This window comes from Prionailurus bengalensis, chromosome E4, assembly GCF_016509475.1.
Source record: "Prionailurus bengalensis isolate Pbe53 chromosome E4, Fcat_Pben_1.1_paternal_pri, whole genome shotgun sequence".
NCBI lineage: Eukaryota > Metazoa > Chordata > Mammalia > Carnivora > Felidae > Prionailurus > Prionailurus bengalensis.
In genome coordinates, this window is record NC_057360.1 from 35,436,259 (window position 1) to 35,458,889 (window position 22,631).

The window sequence follows — 22,631 nt, forward strand, 5'->3', positions numbered from 1 at the left end:
TCTTGCAGCTAGAAAAAGGCAGAATAGGCTCTTCATGCCTGATACTCTGTCTCGCATCCTGCAGCTGCAATAATGGAGGGTTCCCTGCTAACAGTCTCCCCAAGGTCAAGGGGAAGCAAGTGGAACCAGTCAGAAAAGCCAAAAGGAAAGGAGAGCAAGGGATCATTGAGAGTCACGTGCCCTTGGCCGGCCGCCATGCCTATGGGAGAGTGTCCCTTTAAGAGCCCAGGTGTGGGTCAAGCACTGCACACAGTTTCGGTTTTGGCAGCCGCATCCAGTGTCCTGCTGGCAACTTCTGGAGAGCCCCAGGTTGTGGACTGGCCAGCAGGCTGTGCCCCTGAAACTGAGTTGCCAGGAGAGAAGACAGTGGCTTAAAGTAAGTGTGCCTGTTCTGGGATCTGCAGCACGATGCCCTCTGGGAAGGGACTGGGACGGCGGCTCAGAAAACCCTCTACATTCCCAACGGCCAGCCCACAGAGAGTGCGGTGAGGGGGACACGGGGCGCAGCCCGCGCGGCTGAGCACGTGGCCGGGGAGCAGAGGTGCGCGGCCCCCAGAGATGAGCGAGGACGCACGTGTGTGGGGAACCCCCTCCCCATGTCTGTGAAACGGCAGCAGGTGGGCAGAAGGAATGTCTGTGGTCAGCATGTGTAGTTTTGCTCTAAAGCGTGCCTCCAGAACTCCCTACCAACTCCTCCACAGTCTAACACGTAGTGTGTGACCTTGGGCAAGTCACGTGATTGCTCTCTGCGCCGCGGTTCCTAAATCTGTTAAGTGGGGATGCAAATAATCCCTATGCCTTGGGTGTGTGAGGTGCAAACGAGAAAATACGTGTGAAGTTGCTTTGTAACCTCCAGAGCAAAAATAACCAGAGCCTGGTGATTTTCAGTTTAGCTCCGTTACTCAGGGACTTAACGGAGCGCCAGGCGCTCCTGGGTAAGAGACCGCATGCAGAGTGCCAGGCACAGAGCGGGTACTCCTCTAGGCCCGGAGCTTTCCACATCCAGCTCCCTGGGGAGGGTACGCGCAGCTCCTTTTTCGGAGAGGCTCGGGGACCCTTTCCGGGTTCAACCTAGCTTTGTTCCAGGTGATTCCTGCCACACGGAGGCATGATGTGTGCCATCCTATCACCTTGCCCTCGCCATGGTGGGGCAAATGAGGTCCCCCCGGGGTAAGTGGGCAAGGTGGGCAGAGCCCCCTTCCAGGCACAGACGGCATTCTGCGTCCTGATGGTCTTGCTGGCCCTGCAGCCAGGAGGCCCCCCTCCCCCCCGTGCTCTCCCGCTGTCCATCCCGACCGCGTCCCCAGCCGGCCACCGAACCGTCGTGCGCAAGCTGCTGCACTGTGCGAGCTCCCTTCCCAGCACCCCCAGCTCCGCTTATGTAACTGCCCCCAGGACTGGGGCCGCCTGAGCTGCTGGTGCTGTTTTGCACCAGAGCCTCCGCCATCCCTCTGCCTCTTCACTGGGGGGCTTCTAGCTTCTTCCACCTCTGAAGAGGGGATGTGCCCATTCATGGGTTAGGGTAGAAGGCAGCGATCTGCCCACCGGAGCCAGCTCCGGAACCCTTCATCCATCCGTCCTTCTCCTTGGCCTTGGATGTGGAGATGTAGCAGAGAGAGCAATGAACCAGGAGTCAGGGGAGCCAGTAGTTCTGTAATCATTGCCTCTCTCTTAGGGCCTCTAGACCTCAGTGGCTGTATTTTATTGACAGCGCGAAGATAGCGGCTGGCACGTGGCAAATCCACTTTCCACGGGCTTTCGCAGCTTCCTCTCGTCCCCTCCTGAGACAAATCCAGGTGATCGGGCCACGTAGGTATCACAATCCCCTTTATAGTCGAGGAAACGAAGACTCCCCGAGTTAATGTGAGTGGTGTAAAATCACCCAGCGAGTGTGAATGATAACATTTTGGTAACAGTCATTGTAACATGGTCATGGGGACATTTTGCCATCACCTAGAAAACAAAATACCCAACTTAAAAAAAAAAAAGAGAGAAATATTATGCATGCAGGTGCTCAGCAGAGACCCTCTTCACATATGTCTTGCCCTCTCTCTGGGTTGGTGGGGGTTGGGATTCCAAAGTCACCTAGAAAAAAAATTTGGGGCAATGTGTCTGGTTATCGGAAACAAACATAACATGACTTACACATAGTAGATGCTAAATAAATAGCAGCCATTATTATTTTTCAGGAAGAAATTTCTCTGTTGGCACCCACCTCTGGGTTCAAGTGTCCCTTCCCAGGAACTGTCTTTCCCGTGAAAAGTGGAGAGGAGAGAACTGGACTAACTTCTTTACGAGTGGATTTCCTGCTCCCTCCTCTCCTGACTGCTCCCCTCAATGTCAAGACCCCCCTCGTGCAGCATAGTGACTTAGAGCTTATGCTTTTGGTCCAGAGAACCTGAATTTGAATCCCATGGCGGTTGCTTACCGACTTTGTAACCCTGGGCAAATCTCATACTTCTCTGTGCCTCAATTGTCTCATATGTGAAATGGGTTTGCCCGTTTTATTCTCCCTCCCTAGGGTGGCTGCAAAACGTTAAGTGAGGTTAACACATGTAAAGTGCTGGAGAATAACTCTATATGTGCTGGCTCTAATTATATCGCCTGCTTCTAACCTACTCTCTTCCTTCAGGCCATGCTGGTCCAATCTGGGTAGCTCACCCCCCGTCTTCAAAGGTTGCCCAGTGAAGAGGGTTCTATTCCCCTGTCACTCTAGGACGTGAAAAAGAGAAGACTGTGCTCATTTTATTTTTATTACTTTTTTTCTTTTAGAGACGGAAAGAGAGAGAGCACACGTGCCAGTGCGGGTGGGGATGGGAGAGGGAGAGAGAGAGAGAGAGAGAGAGAGAGGGGGAGGGAGAGAGAATCTTAAGCAAGCTCCACACTGAGTGTGGTGCCCGAGTTTGATCCCATGACCCTGGGATAGTGACCTGAGCCGAAAGCAAGGGTCGGACACTGAACTGACTGAGTCATCCGGGCACACGGACTGTTTTGATTTTAGAGAGGAGTTGGGAAAGGAACTAACATATTTTGAGCCCGACACCATGCTAAGGACTTTACATATCTATGTTGTGGCCTTTAGTCCTTATAGCGATTCTCTATACTAGGTACAATTGTCTCCAGTTTACAAATGAGGACTTGAGGCTGAAAGAGTTTAAATCCCCTACCCCCAGACCACACAGACCCCGCGTGCGAGAGCTGATAACCAAGCTGCAGAGCCCATGATCTGTGCTGCTCTCCAAGCGCCCGGCAACCATGAAAGTCAGGTGTGCAGACCCGCACTCTCTTATCCTTAAACTGACTATTGCCTCCTACAGTTGAAGGGCGCTTTGTACTATAGAAAGCACTTCCATATGCATGTCCCGTTATCCCCTCCATCGTCCTCCACCCCACAGAAGCCTTTGTCTTTAGAAGAGTTGAGGGACGGTGATGTTCATTTGACAGATGAAGGAGTTGAGCCGGCATATTTTGCCCAAGTGGTAGAGCTCTTCTGGTAACCTGTGACAGAGCAGGACTCAGGACCTCTGGGTTCTCTTCCATCCTCCAGGCCCCTTTTCATGCAACTGTCCCTGGCGAGCCCAGAACCAAGAAGGCATTTGGCAAAGTGAAAGAAACCAACCCTGACTCTGCCCTTCCCACACAGGGGATGGGGATGTGACCATTTCTGATCCCATCGGGCTTTGCTGAGCAGCCAGGTCTTGCCAGACGCTGCGATGCAAGCCCCTCTGTGTGGGGGAGGCTGATCTCAGCTGGCCCCTGCCTTGCAGAGCTAGCTATCTGAGAAAACCTGTGAGATAAGCATCTGTGCATCAAGGCAGAATGGGATGGAATCAATAATAGGGTTCTAAGTTTTTGCAAAAAGGGCATCTGGAAATCCATGAGGCTTATTCCCAGAGCTTCATGGAGCTGGTATTTCAAATGTTTAATTTCCGCTTAAATTTTGCTTTAACGACAGGGATGGGAATAGAAAGTCTTGGATCTTTCCAGCTCGTACATTCTTTGATTCCCTTGGCTGTTCTCTCCCCATCTTCTTGCCCTCTAATGGGCAAGAAGGGAATTCTTATTGCTTCCCTGAACGTTTCTTTTGCTTGGAGACTGTCCCACAGTCCGGGGCTTACATAAACTACATAAACTCTCATAAACTCCCACTTGTCATTTCAAATCTGAGGTCCTTCCAAAGCACACAGACCGCTCTCCCTCCCTCAGTGATAACGCGGTTTCTGGGATCACTCTAGTATGTGCTCGGCTCCACCACTCAAGGGAGATTAAAGGGGTGGTCCCGAATGGACTCAGGCAGTGCCTCTCCTGGAGGCAGGGGAAGGGGCCACTCAATCCAGGCCAAGGAAAGCCTCATCCCCAGCCAGGCCAGCTGGTCCCCACTTCTCTGAGCTCCAAGCTTCTTGCTTCTCCAAGTTCACACTCATGGGAAGTTGTCAGAACCTGCCAGCTTGGTTTTATGTCCCCGTAGTGCGTGCTGTCTGTCATCTCTGAAGCCCCGGGGGCTGTTATGTACTCAACAGATGAAGAGCCCTGGGGCCCTCTGTTATGTACTAAACAGATGAAGAGCTCAGAGTGACTGAAGCATGTGGTTCACCAGCAGCCACGCTAGGACCTGGTCTGGGAGATCCGTCTCCCTCTGAATAGAAAAGGAAACTCTGAATTCGATGGGCAAAGGTTTGGACTCCAAGCCAGTAGAGCTGAAGTTCAGCCACTCTAACCGAAGGCAAGCCAGCTAGAGTAATTTTATAAGGAGACAAACTCTGTTCTCCGGCCCAGCTGAAAATCCTGCCCCAATCCACAACTATGTGGGCATGTTATAAATATGTCAGAGGTAGTAACTGGGTAACATGAGAATGATTTAGAATATCCTAGCCTAGCTAGTAAAACCAAACAAAACCACTCCTCTTTAACTGGTTTTCTCATCTTTAAGGATGAGAAAAAATGCCTTTATCGTGATATCCTAGCCTATGTAGATCCCCAAAGGACAGGTCCCTCTGTTCATCCAAGGAGTGATAATAGCGTAGTGATCCAATTCTGTGTGGGTCTTGGGGCCAAGCATCTCTCTAACCTTTAGATCTCCCATTTACAACACGACGATCTACCTCTTGAGCTGCTGTGATGATGAAGTCATATAAGAAAAGCAGTTAGCAGAGCATCTGGTGCATGGTAGGTGGCCAATAAATATTATGCTCTTTCCTTCCGCAACTGCTTTAAACCAACTCCAACCACCATGACTGGGGCATCCCTGAGACCTGATGCGCTTTGGGGGGAATGTCTGGTTTTGAGAGGAAGGGATCTCTAATGATTCTCAAAGCCCAGGACCCCTTCAGCTTCTAGCAGAGAAAGCGTGCTTCGAGTTTAGTTTTGGACAAAGACGGTTTCCTGCTTCTCCGAGTGGGGGTGTCCTTGCACGCCCATGATCCACCCTGCAGCCAGACTGTGTGTTCCTCACCAAGGTTACTCTCGGCCAGGTTTGCCCTTCCAGCTGTGGATGCCCGATGCTCTCATCCCTGGCCCGAGGCTGTGCAAAGCGTAAAGGGTCCACTTGCATATCCTCTCTCCGGGAGGCCATTCACAGCCATCCAAGCATGTGACAAATGAGAGGAAGCCTGGAACAGAAGTGGGGACCCCCACTTGGGAAAACCTGGCCTCTGCCTCTCTGTGACCCAGAGCAAATCGCTTTGATCAATCCAGAGGAGAAACTGCACCCCTCAACTCAGCCCATGGGAAGACCCCTTCCTGTCTCACAGACATATTAGGGAGATTGCTTATCTAGAGATGAGAAGAGGAAGCAGAACCAAGGAAAATACTGCTGGCTTAGGCTCTTAAAGCATGTGGCATTTTGTCAGTGCACCCAAAGCCGGTGCAAATGGCAGGTGGTAATTTCCCTGGGACTCTGCAGCCAGCACATCCCAAGCCTTCCAGAGGAGACAGACTTCCCAGCCTTCTGCCACCTGGTACCACCTGGGAGTCTCTCTCATGGTAACCTGTAGTGTCCACTCCGGGTTCCCCCAGTCAGCATCTCCTGAGCATTTGGCTAAGGACCTACCCCAGAAATTAACCATTGGCCTGGTGTGGAAGGTCTGGGGCAATTAACTGGAATCAAGAGAACCTCAAGCTGTCACCTGACACCCCTGTCTGTCCCCTCCTTCCCTAACCCACTCTCCTTACTCTTCCAAAGAACTGGAGAAACAGAATACCTTTGTCTCCACAAGGAAATAAAAAGGTTCCTGGCTGGGAAATTCCCCCACGGAAAAGAAATAACCAAGATAAACAACTCTATTGCCTTTGGCTCAGGCTGGTGAAGGGAGTCTCGGGGAGCGGGAACAAGGGTGAAGGTGGCAAGGGGAGCCTGAGAGATCACTCCCTGGGCTCCTAACTGCTTAGAGCTTCCTTATCTTTATGGGTGCTCATTATAGCCCTGTGCTTGTTGACATGGTTTTCTCCCTTAATGCTCCCATTGTCAAACCACTCCAAAGGTTAAACCTGTTGAAATCCTTGGGAAAGTGGGACTCCTCTGTCCACCTCTTTCCTCCTCTGGGCCTCAGTTTGGGTCCTAAGACTGAACCCTGGGACCCTCAAACCGCACTCCCTGCCCCAACCCAGGGCTACATCCACAGATGTGGCAAGGTTTGCATGCACTGAAACCTCCAAGTGGCCTTATCTTGGATTCTCCAGCTTCATCTGTCCTGAGCCACAAGGCAGGATAACGGAAGCCACAAGGTAGGATAACAGAAGCCAAGTCCCCGGGGAAATCTTGGGCCTATCACTCAGCATCGCAAGATCTTGATTCTCTTATCCATAAAGTGGTTGTAATTATATCCATTCTGTTTTAGTTAAAGGAAAGTTATAAAGCCCCAGTAAAAAGATAAATGACAATGCTTTGATAAGCAACGGGGGCTCTACGAGTGACAGGAATGAGCACGAGGATAAGCCTGCTGCCGTGTTGAGGGCGCAACGCGGCACATTGGGAAAAGTGAAGGGCTTTGACTTTGGAGTCTGATGAGGTTGCGTTCAGATCTTGCCCACTCCCCACCCCTCACCCTGCCCACCCTCACACTTAACTCCTTAGGGAAAGCACTTAAATTGCAGCTTTCATTTCTTCCTGTGTAAAATGTGGAGAAAGACATCCATTTCAGAGGGAGATATTAAGTTTATTTTTATTTATTTATTTATTTATTTATTTATTGCTTATTTTCATTCTTTAATTTTTTTAAGAGCAGCTCAGCATATTTTCACAAACTTCAGGAAACTTTTAGAGATATACTAAGTGTTTCTAAATAAACAATTTTATCTGTGTTTGGAGGATGTGGGAGACTTCGGTGTTGTGAAGTCAAATTCTATGATTTTCTTCTACCACTTAACATTTCTTTTTTGTTGCTGTTGTTGATACAAGATAACATTTTATTTTATTTTATTTTATTTTATTTTATTTTTTGTTTTTGTTTTTTCAATATATGAAATTTATTGTCAAATTGGTTTCCATACAACACCAGTGCTCATCCTAAAAGGTGCCCTCCTCTATACCCATCACCCACCCTCCCCTCCCTCCCACCCCCCATCAACCCTCAGTTTGTTCTCAGTTTTTAAGAGTCTCTTATGCTTTGGCTGTCTCCCACTCTAACCTCTTTTTTTTTTTTTTCCTTCCCCTCCCCCATGGGTTTCTGTTAAGTTTCTCAGGATCCACATAAGAGTGAAAACATATGGTATCTGTCTTTCTCTGTATGGCTTATTTCACTTAGCATCACACTCTCCAGTTCCATCCACGTTGCTACAAAAGGCCATATTTCATTTTTTCTCATTGCCACGTAGTACTCCATTGTGTATATAAACCACAATTTCTTTATCCATTCATCAGTTGATGGACATTTAGGCTCTTTCCATCATTTGGCTATTGTTGAGAGTGCTGCTATGAACATTGGGGTACAAGTGGCCCTCTGCATCAGTACTCCTGTATCCCTTGGGTAAATTCCTAGCAGTGCTCTTGCTGGGTCATAGGGTAGGTCTATTTTTAATTTTCTGAGGAACCTCCACACTGCTTTCCAGAGCGGCTGCACCAATTTGCATTCTCACCAACAGTGCACGAGGCTTCCTGTTTCTCCACATCCTCGCCAGCATCTATAGTCTCCTGATTTGTTCATTTTGGCCACTCTGACTGGCGTGAGGTGATATCTGAGTGTGGTTTTGATTTGTATTTCCCTGATAAGGAGCGACGTTGAGCATCTTTTCATGTGCCTGTTGGCCATCCGGATGTCTTCTTTAGAGAAGTGTCTATTCATGTTTTCTGCCCATTTCTTCACTGGGTTATTTGTTTTTCACGTGTGGAGTTTGGTGAGATCTTTATAGATTTTGGATACTAGCCCTTTGTCCGATATGTCATTTGCAAATGGGAGATATTACGTTTAAATGAGATAATACACATACATTATTTAACACAGTGCCTGGAAAGAGATCATGGTAAGACACCACCATTGTTACATTTACAACTGTAATCCTTACCAGGCCTCCTTTATGGGTCTCAGTTTACATATATGAACACACCATAAAAGATTCCAGGGATGTAGGGAGCGCAACTGAAACAGAGAGATGGGGCCACTCGGTAGTAACCAATCATCCAGCAAGTTGTTCCTGAGACCTTATGGATCTTGCCCAGAACCATGCCTCCCAGACGGGGATATAGAAACAATGGCACCTGTGTCCCCATCCCCAAGGAGCAGGCAGCATAGTTGAGAAGACAAAAATCTACACACGACTATTAAGGAACAAAAAGTACTGGGGGATAATGGGACTTTGAGCCGTAATGGGGAAGGCGGAGCCATTCATTCCTTCAACAGAATTTATGTCAGTTACTGGAGCTACAAAACCAAACAGGTGTTACAGGAACTTTAAGGCCAACTTAGTCTTGGAAGACGCAAGAGCTTCATATTTTGTGCTGTTGTCTTTCAGCTTCCCACGAAAGAAGTTGGCTTGGGTGGCACAGCCCCGTGAGAGCCACCAACGATGAAGCTCCTCTTCCTCACCTGCCTGCAGGTGGTTTTCCCAGGTGCGTCTGTCAGGCCCCAGCCCACCTCTCCAGGATCCATTTCCCTGGGAGCACTAAAATCAACCCTATCCGCAGGGATGCCACTCTCAAAATTTGCACTCCCTCGAGGAGGAAGTCTCACAGATGATACAGAAAGGTCATGTCTGAACATAGATGGATGACCAAGTGTTGGGGGTGGACAGGGACAGGAATGGCAATTCCTCGCTTCAAGGCCAGGAAGTCTGGTGAAAGGTCTTCACCAGGAGGGGGAAAAAAAAAGATCTTGACCTTAAACCAGGCATCTCTAAGAGTTGTTATGGAGTTTGGGGGAAATGACTTAATCCTTCTTGGCTGTCAGTATCTTTGCTGGGGGAAAAAAAAAGGATCTGCCAAGTGTTTTTAGAAATATAAGAAAATAATAGATAATAAAGGCAATGGCATAGCATCCTACAAAGTGGCTTTTTTATGAAAAAGGCTATCATTAAATAAGTTTGCCATTCCATTGTCCTTACAGTGATTATTTTTAATGAGTTACAGTTAGAATTTAATACTGATTAATCAATCTTTATACCCAATCACAACAATTATCCAGCTGTAGTACATAGCAAATAACCCGCCGAAGGTACATGCATCAGGAGGAAAATTTCATCTCCTCGGGGTGAGCCATCAGGATCCTTTCAGCAGACTTTACCTCCTCGGGCCTCAGAAAACCTGTGTCTTCTCTCCCCACAGTGGTGTCTATGAAGAGTCCCATATTTGGTCCCCAGGAGGTGAGCAGTGTGGAAGGTGGCTCAGCATCCATCACATGCTACTATCCGGCCACCTCTGTCAATCGGCATACCCGGAAGTACTGGTGCCGGCAGGGAGCCAAGGGCCGCTGCACAACCCTCATCTCTTCGGAGGGCTACATCTCCAAGGATTACGAGGGCAGAGCCAAGCTCACCAACTTCCCCGAGAACAGCACATTTGTAGTCAACATTGGCCATCTCACCCGGAATGACTCTGGACGCTACAAGTGTGGTCTGGGCATTAGTAGCCGAGGCCTCAACTTTGATGTGAGCCTGGAGGTCGGCCAGGGTAAGAATCTAGGCTCCTTGGGCTCCTTTGGGAAAGTGAGAGGGGCTCATGTCGGGAGCAACTGGAGGGCTTCAGGAAGAATTTTCTCAGAGGGAAGCACGTCTGGCCTGGGATGGGAAGGCTGTGTGTCCTCCTTCCAGAGGCAAGGACTTTACATAATAGAACATGGAAATGAGACCTATAGGACCTACTTGGGGGTGGTGGGGGGACTTTTTAGGTCTTCAAGGCCTATCACATTTTAGGGCTTTACTAAGACTATAGCTTAGAAGAGCATCAGGAGGAAGAGATCTGTCACCGGGTTTGTGGCAGGTGGAGCAAAGGGGTTTTGAACTGAGGGAGACAGAAAAGGCAGGGAGAGATTTGTAGAGATTCTTAAATTCCTGCCATTGTTGCACCCTTCAGATCAAGACCTTATGACACCAGAAGGCTTCTTTCAAAATGCATTTCTTACCTGGGATCCATTAGTCCATCAACACCCTCAGCATAAATTAAATGATCAGTTCTTGCCCAGAGACCAGGGCTCTGAAGGAGTGGGCCACTGACCAAGCCTGTTCTAACTGAGAAAAGAGAAAAATAAGAAAGATCTTTCTGGCCAGGTTCAATGACCAAGGCGTATTAGATAATCAAGAAGAAATTAAGAGAGAAAGAGGTCTTAAGGGAGGAAAACTGGAGGGGTTCTCAAAAATATGTTTTGCTTCTTTGGGATGTGCCTATTATTATCTGTGGACTAAATGAAGAGTTCATTCAGCTGGTCATGTAGAGTCATAAAATGGGAGAATTTTAAGAGCCGAGGAGAGCTTGGAGTTGACTCTATACAGGATGTCCAGAACACTGGAGACCATGAGTATACATTTCAAATGGCAAAAATTCATTCTTTTACAAAGCAGCCCATTCCATGTTTGGACTGTTGTAAATTTTAGAAACTTCTATCACAACACACTGAAATCCATCACCCTCCACTTATATTCATTCTGTTTATTTCAGCACATGTTAATTTTGGCACCTATGTATAGGCAATGTGCTAGGCACTGCACGGGAGTCAAACGTGTGTAAGGGATGTCTTTGCTCTCAAGGGACTTCCACGCTGTGGGGAACGTAATTAACTATATGCAAGATCAGATGTAAAAGAGATACAGCTATAAATGTCAAGAGAGCACAAAGGAGGAAGAGAGTAGTGTCAGTTTAGGGAAGGCTTCCCGGAGGAGACAGCAATGAGGCTCAGTCTTGGAAGACATATTCTGACAGTGTCCCTCCGGGGAGGAGAGCTCTGAAGGTGAGAGGCACACCCAGGCCCTCACTGGGAATGCTGACCGGCCCTATGTTTCAAGAGAGTGAAATCACAAATTGCCACCTGTCCATTGTCTTGCAGGTCCTGGGGTCGGAGATGACACTGAAGTCTACATAGCTGACTTGGGCAGAACAGTGACCATTAACTGCCCTTTCAAGTCCGAAAATTCTGAGAAAAGGAAGTCTGTGTGCAAGAAGACAGGCCAGTTCTGTGTCCTAGTCATTGACTCCAATGGGTATGTGAACCCCAACTATAGCAACAGAGCAAGCATCGATATTGACGGTACTAGTCAAGTAACGTTCAGTTTCGTTATCGAACGAATCCGGCTCAGCGATGCTGGGATATACGTCTGCCAGGCTGGGGATGATTCCAGTAATGATAAGCACAATGTTGACCTCCAAGTGCTGAAGCCTGAGCCTGAACTGCTTTATGGAGACCTGAGGGGCTCAGTGACTTTTGACTGTGCCCTGGGCTCTGAGGTGGCAAGTGTGTCCAAATTTCTGTGCCGAATGAGCAATGGGGAAGACTGCGACGTGGTCATCAACACCCTGGGGAAGAAGTCTAAGGATTTTGAGGGCAGGATCCTGCTCACTCCCAGGGACCAAGGCTTCTTCAGTGTGCATATCACCGGCCTGAGGAAAGAGGATGCAGGGTACTACCTGTGTGGAGCCCACTCTGATGGCCAACCTCATGAAGGCTCACCCACTCAGATATGGCAACTCTTTGTCAATGAAGGTGAGACCTGAGACTGGGAGGGGAAGAGTCATCCCAGCAGGAGGGCACCTGGCTCCCACCCTATGAGTCTATCCAGTATCGATTAGTCAGTTGACGATGTCTGCTCCCTGACAAACTCTGAACTGCATGTCCCCATGGACAGCTGGACAGGAGAGCTAGAAAACACAGCCTCTGCCTTGTGTTACCTACTACCTATTACTTGTGTAATGACTAATTAGGTTATTAAAGGCCTTTCAATGGCTGTCCCTGATTAACAGAAAGGAGAGTGAAGCACTTGACTGAGGCAAAACCTGTAGATCATTTGGGTCTCTGAGAGCCACAATAAGGACTTAGCATGGAACCCTGGGCTTGCAGGGGCCACCTGTCCCTTCTCTTTGTCTTTTGAGCAGAATGGCACCTCATCCTTCACACTCAAATGGGAGAAAGTTTGGCTTCTCTTGGTCTCAGAGCTCTTCCAGGAAGGCAATGCCCCAGCCTCTAAATTTCCTCCTCAACATCTCATAGGGTTATTTTTTATTCTGCACCATCTGGCCTACTCAGCTGTACTTTGGCAATCCAGGAGGGTGGTGAAATAATTAAATCCCTGCTCCCTTTCACCTGGGAGCATCCCGTATAAAGTTACCCTCATGAGAAACAGCAAACCAGTACTTGCAGTTCAGTGTCCCTGCTCTTGTGACCTTTCCTTAAGGGGCTCACATTCTCTGCCCATCATTTTTTAATTTTTTTATTTAAAAAAAAATTTTTTTTCCAACGTTTATTTATTTTTGGGACAGAGAGAGACAGAGCATGAACGGGAGAGGGGCAGAGAGAGAGGGAGACACAGAATCAGAAACAGGCTCCAGGCTCTGAGCCATCAGCCCAGAGCCCGACGCGGGGCTCGAACTGCGGGACCGCGAGATCGTGACCTGGCTGAAGTCGGACGCTCAACCGACTGCGCCACCCAGGCGCCCCTCTCTGCCCATCATTTTTATACCCAGCTCAGTCCTCATCACATTCTTCAGCATCTTCATAGCTCAGCATCCCCACTGAACCTCAGCTTTGGCTTATTGGAGAATGGCCATCCTTTTCTGAGATGGCCCTCAGGGTCCTAACCAATTAAACCTTCTGTGCTACATAGTTTATATTTTAAATCATACCATTCTAAATTTATTTTCTTAATTTGGAGAAAAACCATCTGACCATTTTTATGGTATGAGCTAATAAACTGACAAATAGTTACATAGGGAGAGATTTTGTAAGAAGCCCAAGGAGTTCAAGGACTGATGGCCTCTCCTTAAACTCCTTCTATTCTCTGCCCAGAATAAGGTGGGAAAAGAAAATGAGATGCCTAGGCTAGTGGTGAAGATCACTGGAGTCTGGTTGGATGGCTCCAGCTATAGGCTCTGTGACATTAGGACAGTTTTTCTCATTTTCTAAGGAGAGTGAGGTAAATAGTCTAAACCTCACTCCCCACTCTGGCTGAGACCATGGGGAAGAGACTGCCAAGACCATGTTGCTGATGTTCTGAAATTCCATCTCTGTCTGTACTTTCAGAGACCACGATGCCCCAGAGTCCCTCTGTGGTGAAAGGTGTGGTCGGAGGCTCCGTGGCAGTGCTTTGCCCCTACAACCCTAAGGAAACAGATAGCCTAAAGTACTGGTGTCGCTGGGAAGACACTCCAAATGGCCGCTGCCAGCAGCTGGTAGAGAGTGAGGGGCTGGTTAATGAACAGTATGAGGGCAGGCTCGCGCTATACAAAGAGCCAGGCAATGGCACCTATACAGTCCTACTCAACCAGCTCACCAATGAGGACGCTGGCTTCTACTGGTGTCTGACCAATGGCAATACTCGCTGGAGGTCCACAGTGGAGCTCAAGATTGTCGAAGGTAAGAGCTGAACTGGGGCAAAAGAGAGGGGAGGCATCCCCAGGATCATCCAGTCAACAGTGACATCACCCGGAACCACTCTTCTTTCTATCTCATCTCATGCTGATGGGACAGACCTCGGGAGAGAGCCCCCCTGCCGAGATGTCATGTTTTCATAATTGTAACAACCACCCTTTCCTGAGAAAACCCCACACTCACCAGACCACCACACATAGAACCTTTTATTATCAAGAACGTTGGCTTCTTTCACAGTATACATGGCATCAGCTGAAGTAGAGTGCAGCTCTTTGTATGGAGTCTAGAAGAGAAGAGAGGAACAAGGAAAGCAAACTGAAGTCAAGAGTTTGTGTTTTATGATAGACTAGATTAATGTATGGGGGTCATCAACAATAATCATTACATAGGTACATGATTGCATTCTTTATGTATTCAGTATCATGTATTTACTTATAATGCTATCCAGAGAGGACACGGGCTGTGGACAAATGTCCTCACCACAGTCACTTCCCTGCAGCATTACCAATGCCAACTTGTGTGCCTATTTCTCCCTCCCTCCCTGCTCCAGGAGAACCGAGCCTCAAGGCACCCAAGAACGTCACTGCTTGGGTGGGAGAGACTTTCAAGCTCCCCTGCCACTTCCCGTGCAAATACTACTCCTATGAGAAATACTGGTGCAAGTGGAGTAACAAAGGGTGCAAGACCCTGCCCACCCAAGATGATGGCCCCAGCCAGGCCTTTGTGAACTGTGACCAGAAGAGCCAGATAATTTCCCTGACCCTGAACCCAGTTGCCAAGGAGGATGAAGGCTGGTACTGGTGCGGGGTGAAGGAAGGCCACCGATACGGGGAGACCATGGCTGTCTATGTGGCAGTCGAGGAGAGGGTAAGGGGTAAGTCTCTGAGGGCGAGGCCTACGCCCCCCCCCCCCCGGGGACATCAGAGAAAGGCTCCTGCCTACAGGCTTCTCCAACAGGGGTGGCCTTTAGGTTTGGTTATAAGAGACTAGAGGCAAGGGGAGATTTAGCCTCTATATAGTCTCATTTAACCCTCTAAAAAGAGCATCTGAAATAAACATACTAACTAAAAATAAATAAATAAATATTAATAGGTTTGCCATATGACCTCAGCTTCAAGAAAGTCCCATAGTTGTCCCTTCAGGCCATTTTGAAGCCCTTTCTATGGGAGAGACGTTCTATATGCAGAAATTTCAAAGTCACTACCACATGCAGTATGCTCTGCCAAAGCCTACTGTCGAAAGAGGACCAGATATCTTCATGTACAAGATCTGGTAAAGAAAATTAAGGCAATCCCTTCTAGAAAGTTTGCATCTTAAGTCTCTTTTTAAAATGTCACATAAAATGTTTTATTCCTAATGAGGGTGTGATTAGTCCCGCTAGAAATCCTACTGTGTCTGGGTACAGCTGGTCTGGTTCACTGAGGGACCCATTGCCAAGCTACCACCAGGGGGAAGCACTATTGCACCCAGTCCTGTGGTCCCTGGACCTTGGGCAGGGTTTCAAAGCTGAGAAAAACTTCCGTCTCCAAATGATAGGTTAGCCCTGAAACAGAGCCGGGCCTATGCCATGGATCCTTGTAGATGGACATGGATTTGGTGTGAACAGGACAGAGATCATCTGATAAGCTAGAGAGGACCATCACTCCTCTCTTTCTAGTGTCATCCTGGACTCCACTCTAACAGCCTTGAGATCTCACCCTGACCCTGTGATTGCTAATGAAGTCCCACTCCACGGGTTCCCTAACTCCAGGGAGTGAAAACTGACAAAGAACAATCATTCAGTCCCACTCGTCTTTCTCTAGGGTCCCAAGATGTCAGCCAAGTGAGGGCTGCTCCTGGTGAAGAGGAAGTAGAGTCAAGTGTCAGGAAGACTGAGAACAAAGTGATTCAGGATCCCAGGCTTTCTGTGGAGGACAGACCAGTGAAGGATACTGGAGACCCCGCTGGTGAGAGCAGAGCATCCACAGACACGGACAGGTGAGGACAAGGACCTCAGGTTGGGCCATGGGGACCATAGTGGAGAGCCTGTCTACCTGTCAATAGTGAAGAAGGCTTCACTGTTTTGGCTTGTGCTCAAGAGGGTCCTCTGCCCTTCTCATGTGGCTGGAGTGGCATCCACCATTCAGTTTAATTTCCCAGGCCTGGGACGCAGAGAAGGCCCAGTCTTTGCTTTTGCCATATCTGAGAAGTATCCTTAGAAGAGTAGAGCTAGGGGGCCACGTCAAGAGAAGGGACTGAAAGAAGGAGCTAGTGAGACTCAACCTGTCAGCACATCCTGGGACCCCAGGTCTCCCTTCCAGTGACTAACTCAGTCTTTCTTCCAGCTCTGCGGGACAAGGCAGGAGCTCCAAAGTTCTTATCTCTACCCTGGTGCCCCTGGGCCTGGTGCTGGCACTGGGGGCTGTGGTAGTGGGGGTGCTCAGAGCACGGCACAGGAAGAATGTTGGTGAGTGCCTGAGATCCCTTGCCCCCCATCTCCAACCCTGAGCCCTTGGACCTCCATGGGGTTTTATCTGCCCTTCGTGTGTGTGGGGCGGGGGGGGGGGGGGGACTACTACAGTTCCTTCTCTTTCATAGGTTCCAAGAAAGGGTTCTGGGAAAGCATTATGGGGAAACATAAGCTCCTACCCAAAGTGTACATTAAAGTGCTGCTATCTCTGGAACATCATCTCTGATGGCTCGGGGTTCAAGTTTAGAGGCAGGATTGGCAGGAGGAGGAGCTCAGGAAGAACTACACTTCTACCCTAGTTTGAGAACTGACTGATTATATGACTTTGGGTGTCCCCATTTCATGCCTCAGTTTCCTTAGGGCTCAAGGCAAGGATAATACTAACCACCTCACTGGGCTGATGTGAGGACAGAATGAGACACTGTGCGTTGAAGGGTCAGGGGTTGTTGAGTCTTGATTATCTGTGAGAAGGGATGGAGAAGGAGACTGATCATTTCCGTTCTTTTCTGGGTCAGAGTCAGAGGTGAGCAACCTACCACACTGCCCCTTCCAGCTATCCTTTGGGGCTCCCTCAGAGGCAGCATGTCCTGCTCACATTTGTCCTCTGTCCCTACACCGACTCCTCTTTCTCCTGGACAGACCGGATTTCGGTTAGAAGCTACAGGACAGACATTAGCATGTCGGACTTCGAGAACTCCAGGGAATTTGGTGCCAATGACAACATGGGAGCCTCTCAAGTCACTCAGGAAACATCTCTTGGAGGAAAAGATGGTACGTCCCTCACTCAAGGGAATGCCCAACCCCTGGGAGAGCAAGAATTATACCTGACTCTGCCTCTGGGGTGGGAATATGAGGCTAGTGAAGGCTAATCCCCCCACCTTGCTCTTCACATAGAGTTCAGCGCCACCACTGGGAATACCATGGAGACGGAAGAACCCAAGAAACCAAAAAGGGTAAGAGTGAGGAGGGAGATGGCGGCCCCACTTGTGTGACAAGGAAGTGCAGCATGAGGGTCTGTAGTCATATCTCAGGAGAAACTACCTCAGAGTTGGGGCTGATGTCAGAATAGGGAAGATAGTGTCAACTTTTTGAGAGCAAGATGTATCCTACTGGTCGTGGTGTTAATGTGGCTGAGGTGCAGGAGATGAGCTGCATTTATAGCCTGTGAATATGCAGCGGGGAGGGAGACTGGGGGTTCAGAAGGAAGTGCGCAGAAACTTCAGCCACAGAATAAGAAAGGTCAAATGTCAAATGCCAGTGCCTAGGTGAATTGTCTTCCTGAGCTGTGGAACCTGTGGACTTCAGGCCACGCACCCTCCCCTGAGAGTTTGCTTTCAGGACCAGCCTTTTGCCTGAGTCTAAAAGACATTTGCTGGCATCAGGCAATTTGATAGTCACTAGAAGCCCTTCCCCACTCCAACCACATGCCATATGACTTGAAATCCTACCAGAGGTGACTTCTGACTCTGGGTCACATATTACCCTCCTCCCACTCGCTGTGCCTCCTTAACCCCAGCGTGTAAATGCTTGCTACCGTATCTACTCTCCCTTGAAGCAGCAGAGACCCTGAATCTGGAACAATTAGGGGAATAAGCTAGTCCTGAAGACGGGCTTCCCCTCCAGCCCTGTGTCGTTGCAAAGCTCCATCTTTAAGATAGTGGTCCTGGGGCTGATATCAGCCTAGACCACCTTGCCCCTGTACTGTGTGGGCAGAGCTTCCGGGGACAGGCCCAGGCAACAGGGGTGGTTCCACTCCATGTGTCGGAAGGCGGTAGTGAGACAGAGGGAGATATTTTTAGAAACTGCAACTTTCCGTTTCTCAAAATTCATCATTGGTGAGCATGGGGAGCTAGATTAAGAGCAGCAGGTCAACACAGTCTGGGGTTGCTTAAGCCAGGATTATGTACTCAATATATTTAGTGCCTACCCTCCCTCCGACCCCCACCCGCTGAGCCAACACCCCAAACACTGACTCCTGTCCTGTTGCCCCCTTAGTCCTCCAAGGAAGAAGCTGATATGGCCTACACTGCCTTCTTGCTCCAGACCAACAACATGGCTGCCGACGTCCAGGGGGCACCCAGTGAAGCCTAGGCACCAGCTGTGCCCTCCCACCATCCATGACAATCACCTTCAGAATCATGTTGATCCCCGGGGCCCTCAGCTCCAGGGTGCCTCACTGCGTGCCCCCTCACTGCATGGGATTCTCAAAGGGATTCTCCTCCTCACTCCACCCCTCCTTCTCTCCATCTCCCCCTCTCTTTCATCTTTTCTTCTTTCCTTCATTGAAAATACATAGTTGGATATTCACCAGAACCAAGGCAGCCTTCTAGACACTGGGACAGAAAGGCCGTCACCCCGGCCAGCAGCATTTTTGTAAACATCACGGAATCCTTGGAAACTGCAGCTCCTCTTGGTGCAGTTATACTCACCAAGACCTGAAATCCTCATCAGGTCTACTCACCTCTGCCCATAGTGGGAGAGAAATCATAAACTGTCTGGAGTCCTGGGGCCTTAGGGATCATGTAACGTGGGTTTACATACAAGGAATCACAAACACACATGCAAACCTTTCACACATGAGAGGTAAAGAGGTTTGCTCAAGGGCACCATGTAGCATAAACTAGTGTCAAAACCAGGTTTGGTACCTCTACCTGTCCTCTTGACCAGGAATCTCTCTACAAGGACCCTTGCACTCCTGATGGAGGCAGAGTTCTAGAATAAGGAGGAGGAGGAGGAAGAGAAAAACGTAATGGAGACTAGTCTTCCGCAAGCCCCACCTCGGGGAAGAGGACTCTGTCTTTTTCTGTCACTCAAATGGACCTAATGGGATAAAAGAGTAGTCAAATATGCATAAAGCCACTTATTCGAAGAGCTCTGAACCAAAGGAAGGAAAGAGGGTGTTTGATGATGCTGGGGAGGGGCTGATCTCCAAAGAACTAAGGTTTAAGGTCTTTTTCCCTCTGAGCTCTGTACTTCAACCAGCACCTACCAGCTGAAACTTGCTTCCAAATAAAAAATGTGATTTAATTAATAATTAAAGACCATGATTGCCACCAAGGAGGCTCAGACTGCATTTGTCCCCATACCTTCTATTTCCCAGGTAACCCTTTCAGGGTGTTTTGCTTTGGTAACCACTTTCAGGCACTTTAGGCTGTGTGCCTAAACCAAAGTTCCCCCCACCTCCAACGCTAGACTGAAGGGGGCTAGGAGACTGCCTATAAGTGGGACCAAGATGATCAATAAAAGAATTGTTTGGGGTCTACACCAATCGTCAAGAACCTGAAACTCTGTGTTACAGAACTTAATTAAGACTATTTATAATGGAATAAACTGAAAGCAAGTATAACTGTGCTTCTCTTAGGCATTAAGAAAAAATCTTGGTTAAGTATCCATGGAATTCTTGACTTTGGATCTTATATCTTCCTGGGGTATCCTTCCAGATGGAGAGGCTATTAATCAAAACTCAAGTAACCAAATGAGTAAACTCCTTCCACAGAAATTTCAGCTAGAAGCTAGTTAAATGGTAACTTAGCTTTTAGAATAATTGACCCAAAGTCTCTTGGGGGACAGTGATTAGATAAAGGACCCCCTTGTCTGCCAAGGCCATTCCTAGGTTCTGGCACTGAACCTAATCATATCCTATCAACCCCTCACACCACACCAGACTCTTCCTCAGGGCCTCTGTGTATCAGAGTTCTCTCTGGGAGAAAGTTCTTCCCAGGCTTCTATCCTGCCTGATGTGGGGAAGAGAATTTGCTTCCACCTGGGCCTTGATCATACTGTTTCTGATGCTTTGTGCTTCCAAGCCTGCCATTGACCAGACTCAGATTTCAGTCCTCCTTAGTCTCCCCTCCTGCTCTACCAACTGCAATGTCCAGGCCTGATTCCTGGACCCTGACCTGGATCAGAGTCTTGGGCTGCACGCTGGCCCAGAGAGATGGTCATCAGGAATATTTATTTCTCTCTGTTCTCTGTAATGGGGATACATATTTAGCTTCTTCTGGAATGACAGCAAATCATTCCAGGAGAACCAAAACTACAAGGTGCATCAGAACCTATGTTTTCCCCCAGGAAGCTACTCTCCGACCAAAGCATCTTTGCTGGGGCAGTAAGATTTAGATGCAGCTCCTATATTAATGCCAATAACCTGCAAGCCAATCTGGAGCTCAGGCAGCCTATCCCATCCCCTAGAATCAAAGACCAAGAAATGCCACTAAAGTCGTAGACGATCCTGTATTATTCTTAACTGATGTTATAAACTGGTGGTCAAGTATAATAATGTACTGCCCAAAGCCCACCTGAAATCCTTCCATGAATAAGGAAGCTGGTCTGTGGCTGAAATGGGATATCTAATAACTTAAAAGGTCAGCAATTTGGGGGAGGGTTTTAGTTTCCTAGCCTGCTATAACAAACCAGCACAAACTGGGTGACTTCAAATAACAATAACTAAGTCTTTCACCATTCTGGAGGTTTGAAGTCTGAAACCAAGATGTCCGCAGGGTTGGTTTGTTCAGGAGGCTGAGAGGGGGAAGCTGCTGGGGCCTCTCTCCTCACGTCTGGCAGCCTCCCGCAATCGTGGGTGTTCCCTGGCTCACAGCTGCATCACTCCCGTCTCTGCCCCATCCTCACATGGCCTTTTCTTGATGTGTCTGTCTGTGTCTTCACACGGCCTTTGTACAAGGACCCCTGCCATTGGATTTAGCTTCCCCCCATCCTGTTTGGCCTCATCTTAGTGAATTACACCCACAGAGTTCCCATTTCTAAATGAGGTCATATTTTAAGGTTCCAGGTAGACATAAATTTCAGAGGGACACTATTCAGCCCAGGCCTTGGGAGTAACAATCAACCCTGGGGTTAATGATAAACCAAATAGCAATGGTCAGTGCCGAGCAATGACTCAGAGGACTACTTAACTGTTTCTGATGATTAAAAAAAAAAAAAATCTTCCTCAAGTTCTTGAATTATTTTGATTTTTTTCCCTTTAAAAAATCCATTAGGTAATAATGATTACACATTACTAAGGCCCAGTAGTGGCCGAGAATCTGCTTACAGCAGTTGATTTTGGTTTGTAAAACTATATATATACATATATACATACACATACACACACATATATACATACACATACATATACACATACACATACATATAGATATACATATACATATACATATACATATACATATACATATACATACATATCGTTTGTCTAAGACTTTCCCAAGAGTCAGGACAGAACATTTGTCCTAAGAGCAGTAAATGAATCTGGTCCCCAAAGCAGAGAAACAAGTACAGTCCCCTCCTCACCGACCCCACAAGCTTCTCTGAAATAATGAACTCTACTAGGGAGTCTATATAAGAAACATAATAAGAGATCGTCTTAGAAAGACCACATATCTAAGGAGCCACCAAAAAAAGAGATATAAAACAGACCAATGGCTCCCAGCTAGCTAGGGTGCTGAAATAGGAAGGGAAAGAAGATGGTCAAGCTCTTAGATTCCAGGAGTTCTGAGAGCTTGGTAAGCCTCTCCTAAGGCTGATAAAGAAATGGGCAGCTGACCCACCCTCACTGGAGTCAAAAGTCTTTGATTAAATGTGTGGAGGTGAATATTCTAAACTCCAGATTTTTGCTGATAAATCGCATTAAAATTCATCAAAAATGCTACATATTTGGGTTCTAACCTTAGAATATCAATAGAAGTGTGGCCATATTTAGGTAAGAAGGCTTACCATTTCTTATAGCAGAAGGCCATGAATAGGCTCACAGTAAAGGTTAACCTTCCCAAAGCCTTGTTCCTGTGGAGTGGCTCAGTCTGGGTCAGGCAAGCCTCTCGCCCAAGTTCTTGGAAAATGGGAACCACAGGGTGCCTGAGCCGGGTACCTCTACCTGAGTGGGCTCCTTGGTGAATCTAGCAGGTGAGGGGATGCTCATGATCTGTCTTTGGGGAGAGTGGGTCCCGGGGAGGGCCACTTAGGATCTCAACCCTCAGTCTGGAAAGGCCCAGGATATGGCTGTTTCGGAGGTCAAACAGCCTCCAGGAGGTCAAAGGAGGGTGATGTTACAACCAAGCACAATCCATAATGACAACTTTCACCTTAACGGAGACAGCTAATCTCCACTGAACTCACACTATATTCCAGGCATCGTATCAAGCCCTTTGTGATGCTTACCTCAAGCA

General features: G+C 48.1%; 1 protein-coding gene across 1 annotated transcript; it reads left to right on the plus strand.

Annotated features, from left to right (window-relative positions):
- The first annotated feature begins 229 nt into the window (after positions 1-229).
- Positions 230-19,509, plus strand: PIGR (polymeric immunoglobulin receptor). The gene is made up of 11 exons (XM_043567885.1): positions 230-376; positions 8,947-9,043; positions 9,755-10,099; positions 11,469-12,122; positions 13,656-13,988; positions 14,554-14,877; positions 15,806-15,980; positions 16,328-16,449; positions 17,092-17,223; positions 17,347-17,405; positions 18,448-19,509. The coding sequence occupies exons 2-11, from the start codon at positions 9,001-9,003 to the stop codon at positions 18,541-18,543; spliced, it is 2,283 nt and encodes a 760-aa protein (XP_043423820.1). The 5' UTR covers positions 230-376; positions 8,947-9,000; the 3' UTR covers positions 18,544-19,509.
- Positions 19,510-22,631: the final 3,122 nt, after the last annotated feature.

What these genes read in the sequence shown, in the direction of transcription:
- PIGR (XM_043567885.1), top strand. Translation starts at nt 9,001, where the DNA reads ATGAAGCTCCTCTTCCTCACCTGCCTGCAGGTGGTTTTCCCAG. An exon ending in CCTGCAGGTGGTTTTCCCAG is followed by an intron (nt 9,044 to 9,754) that starts GTGCGTCTGTCA and finishes CTCTCCCCACAG; the next exon opens with TGGTGTCTATGAAGAGTCCC. An exon ending in ATCTCTTGGAGGAAAAGATG is followed by an intron (nt 17,224 to 17,346) that starts GTACGTCCCTCA and finishes CTCTTCACATAG; the next exon opens with AGTTCAGCGCCACCACTGGG.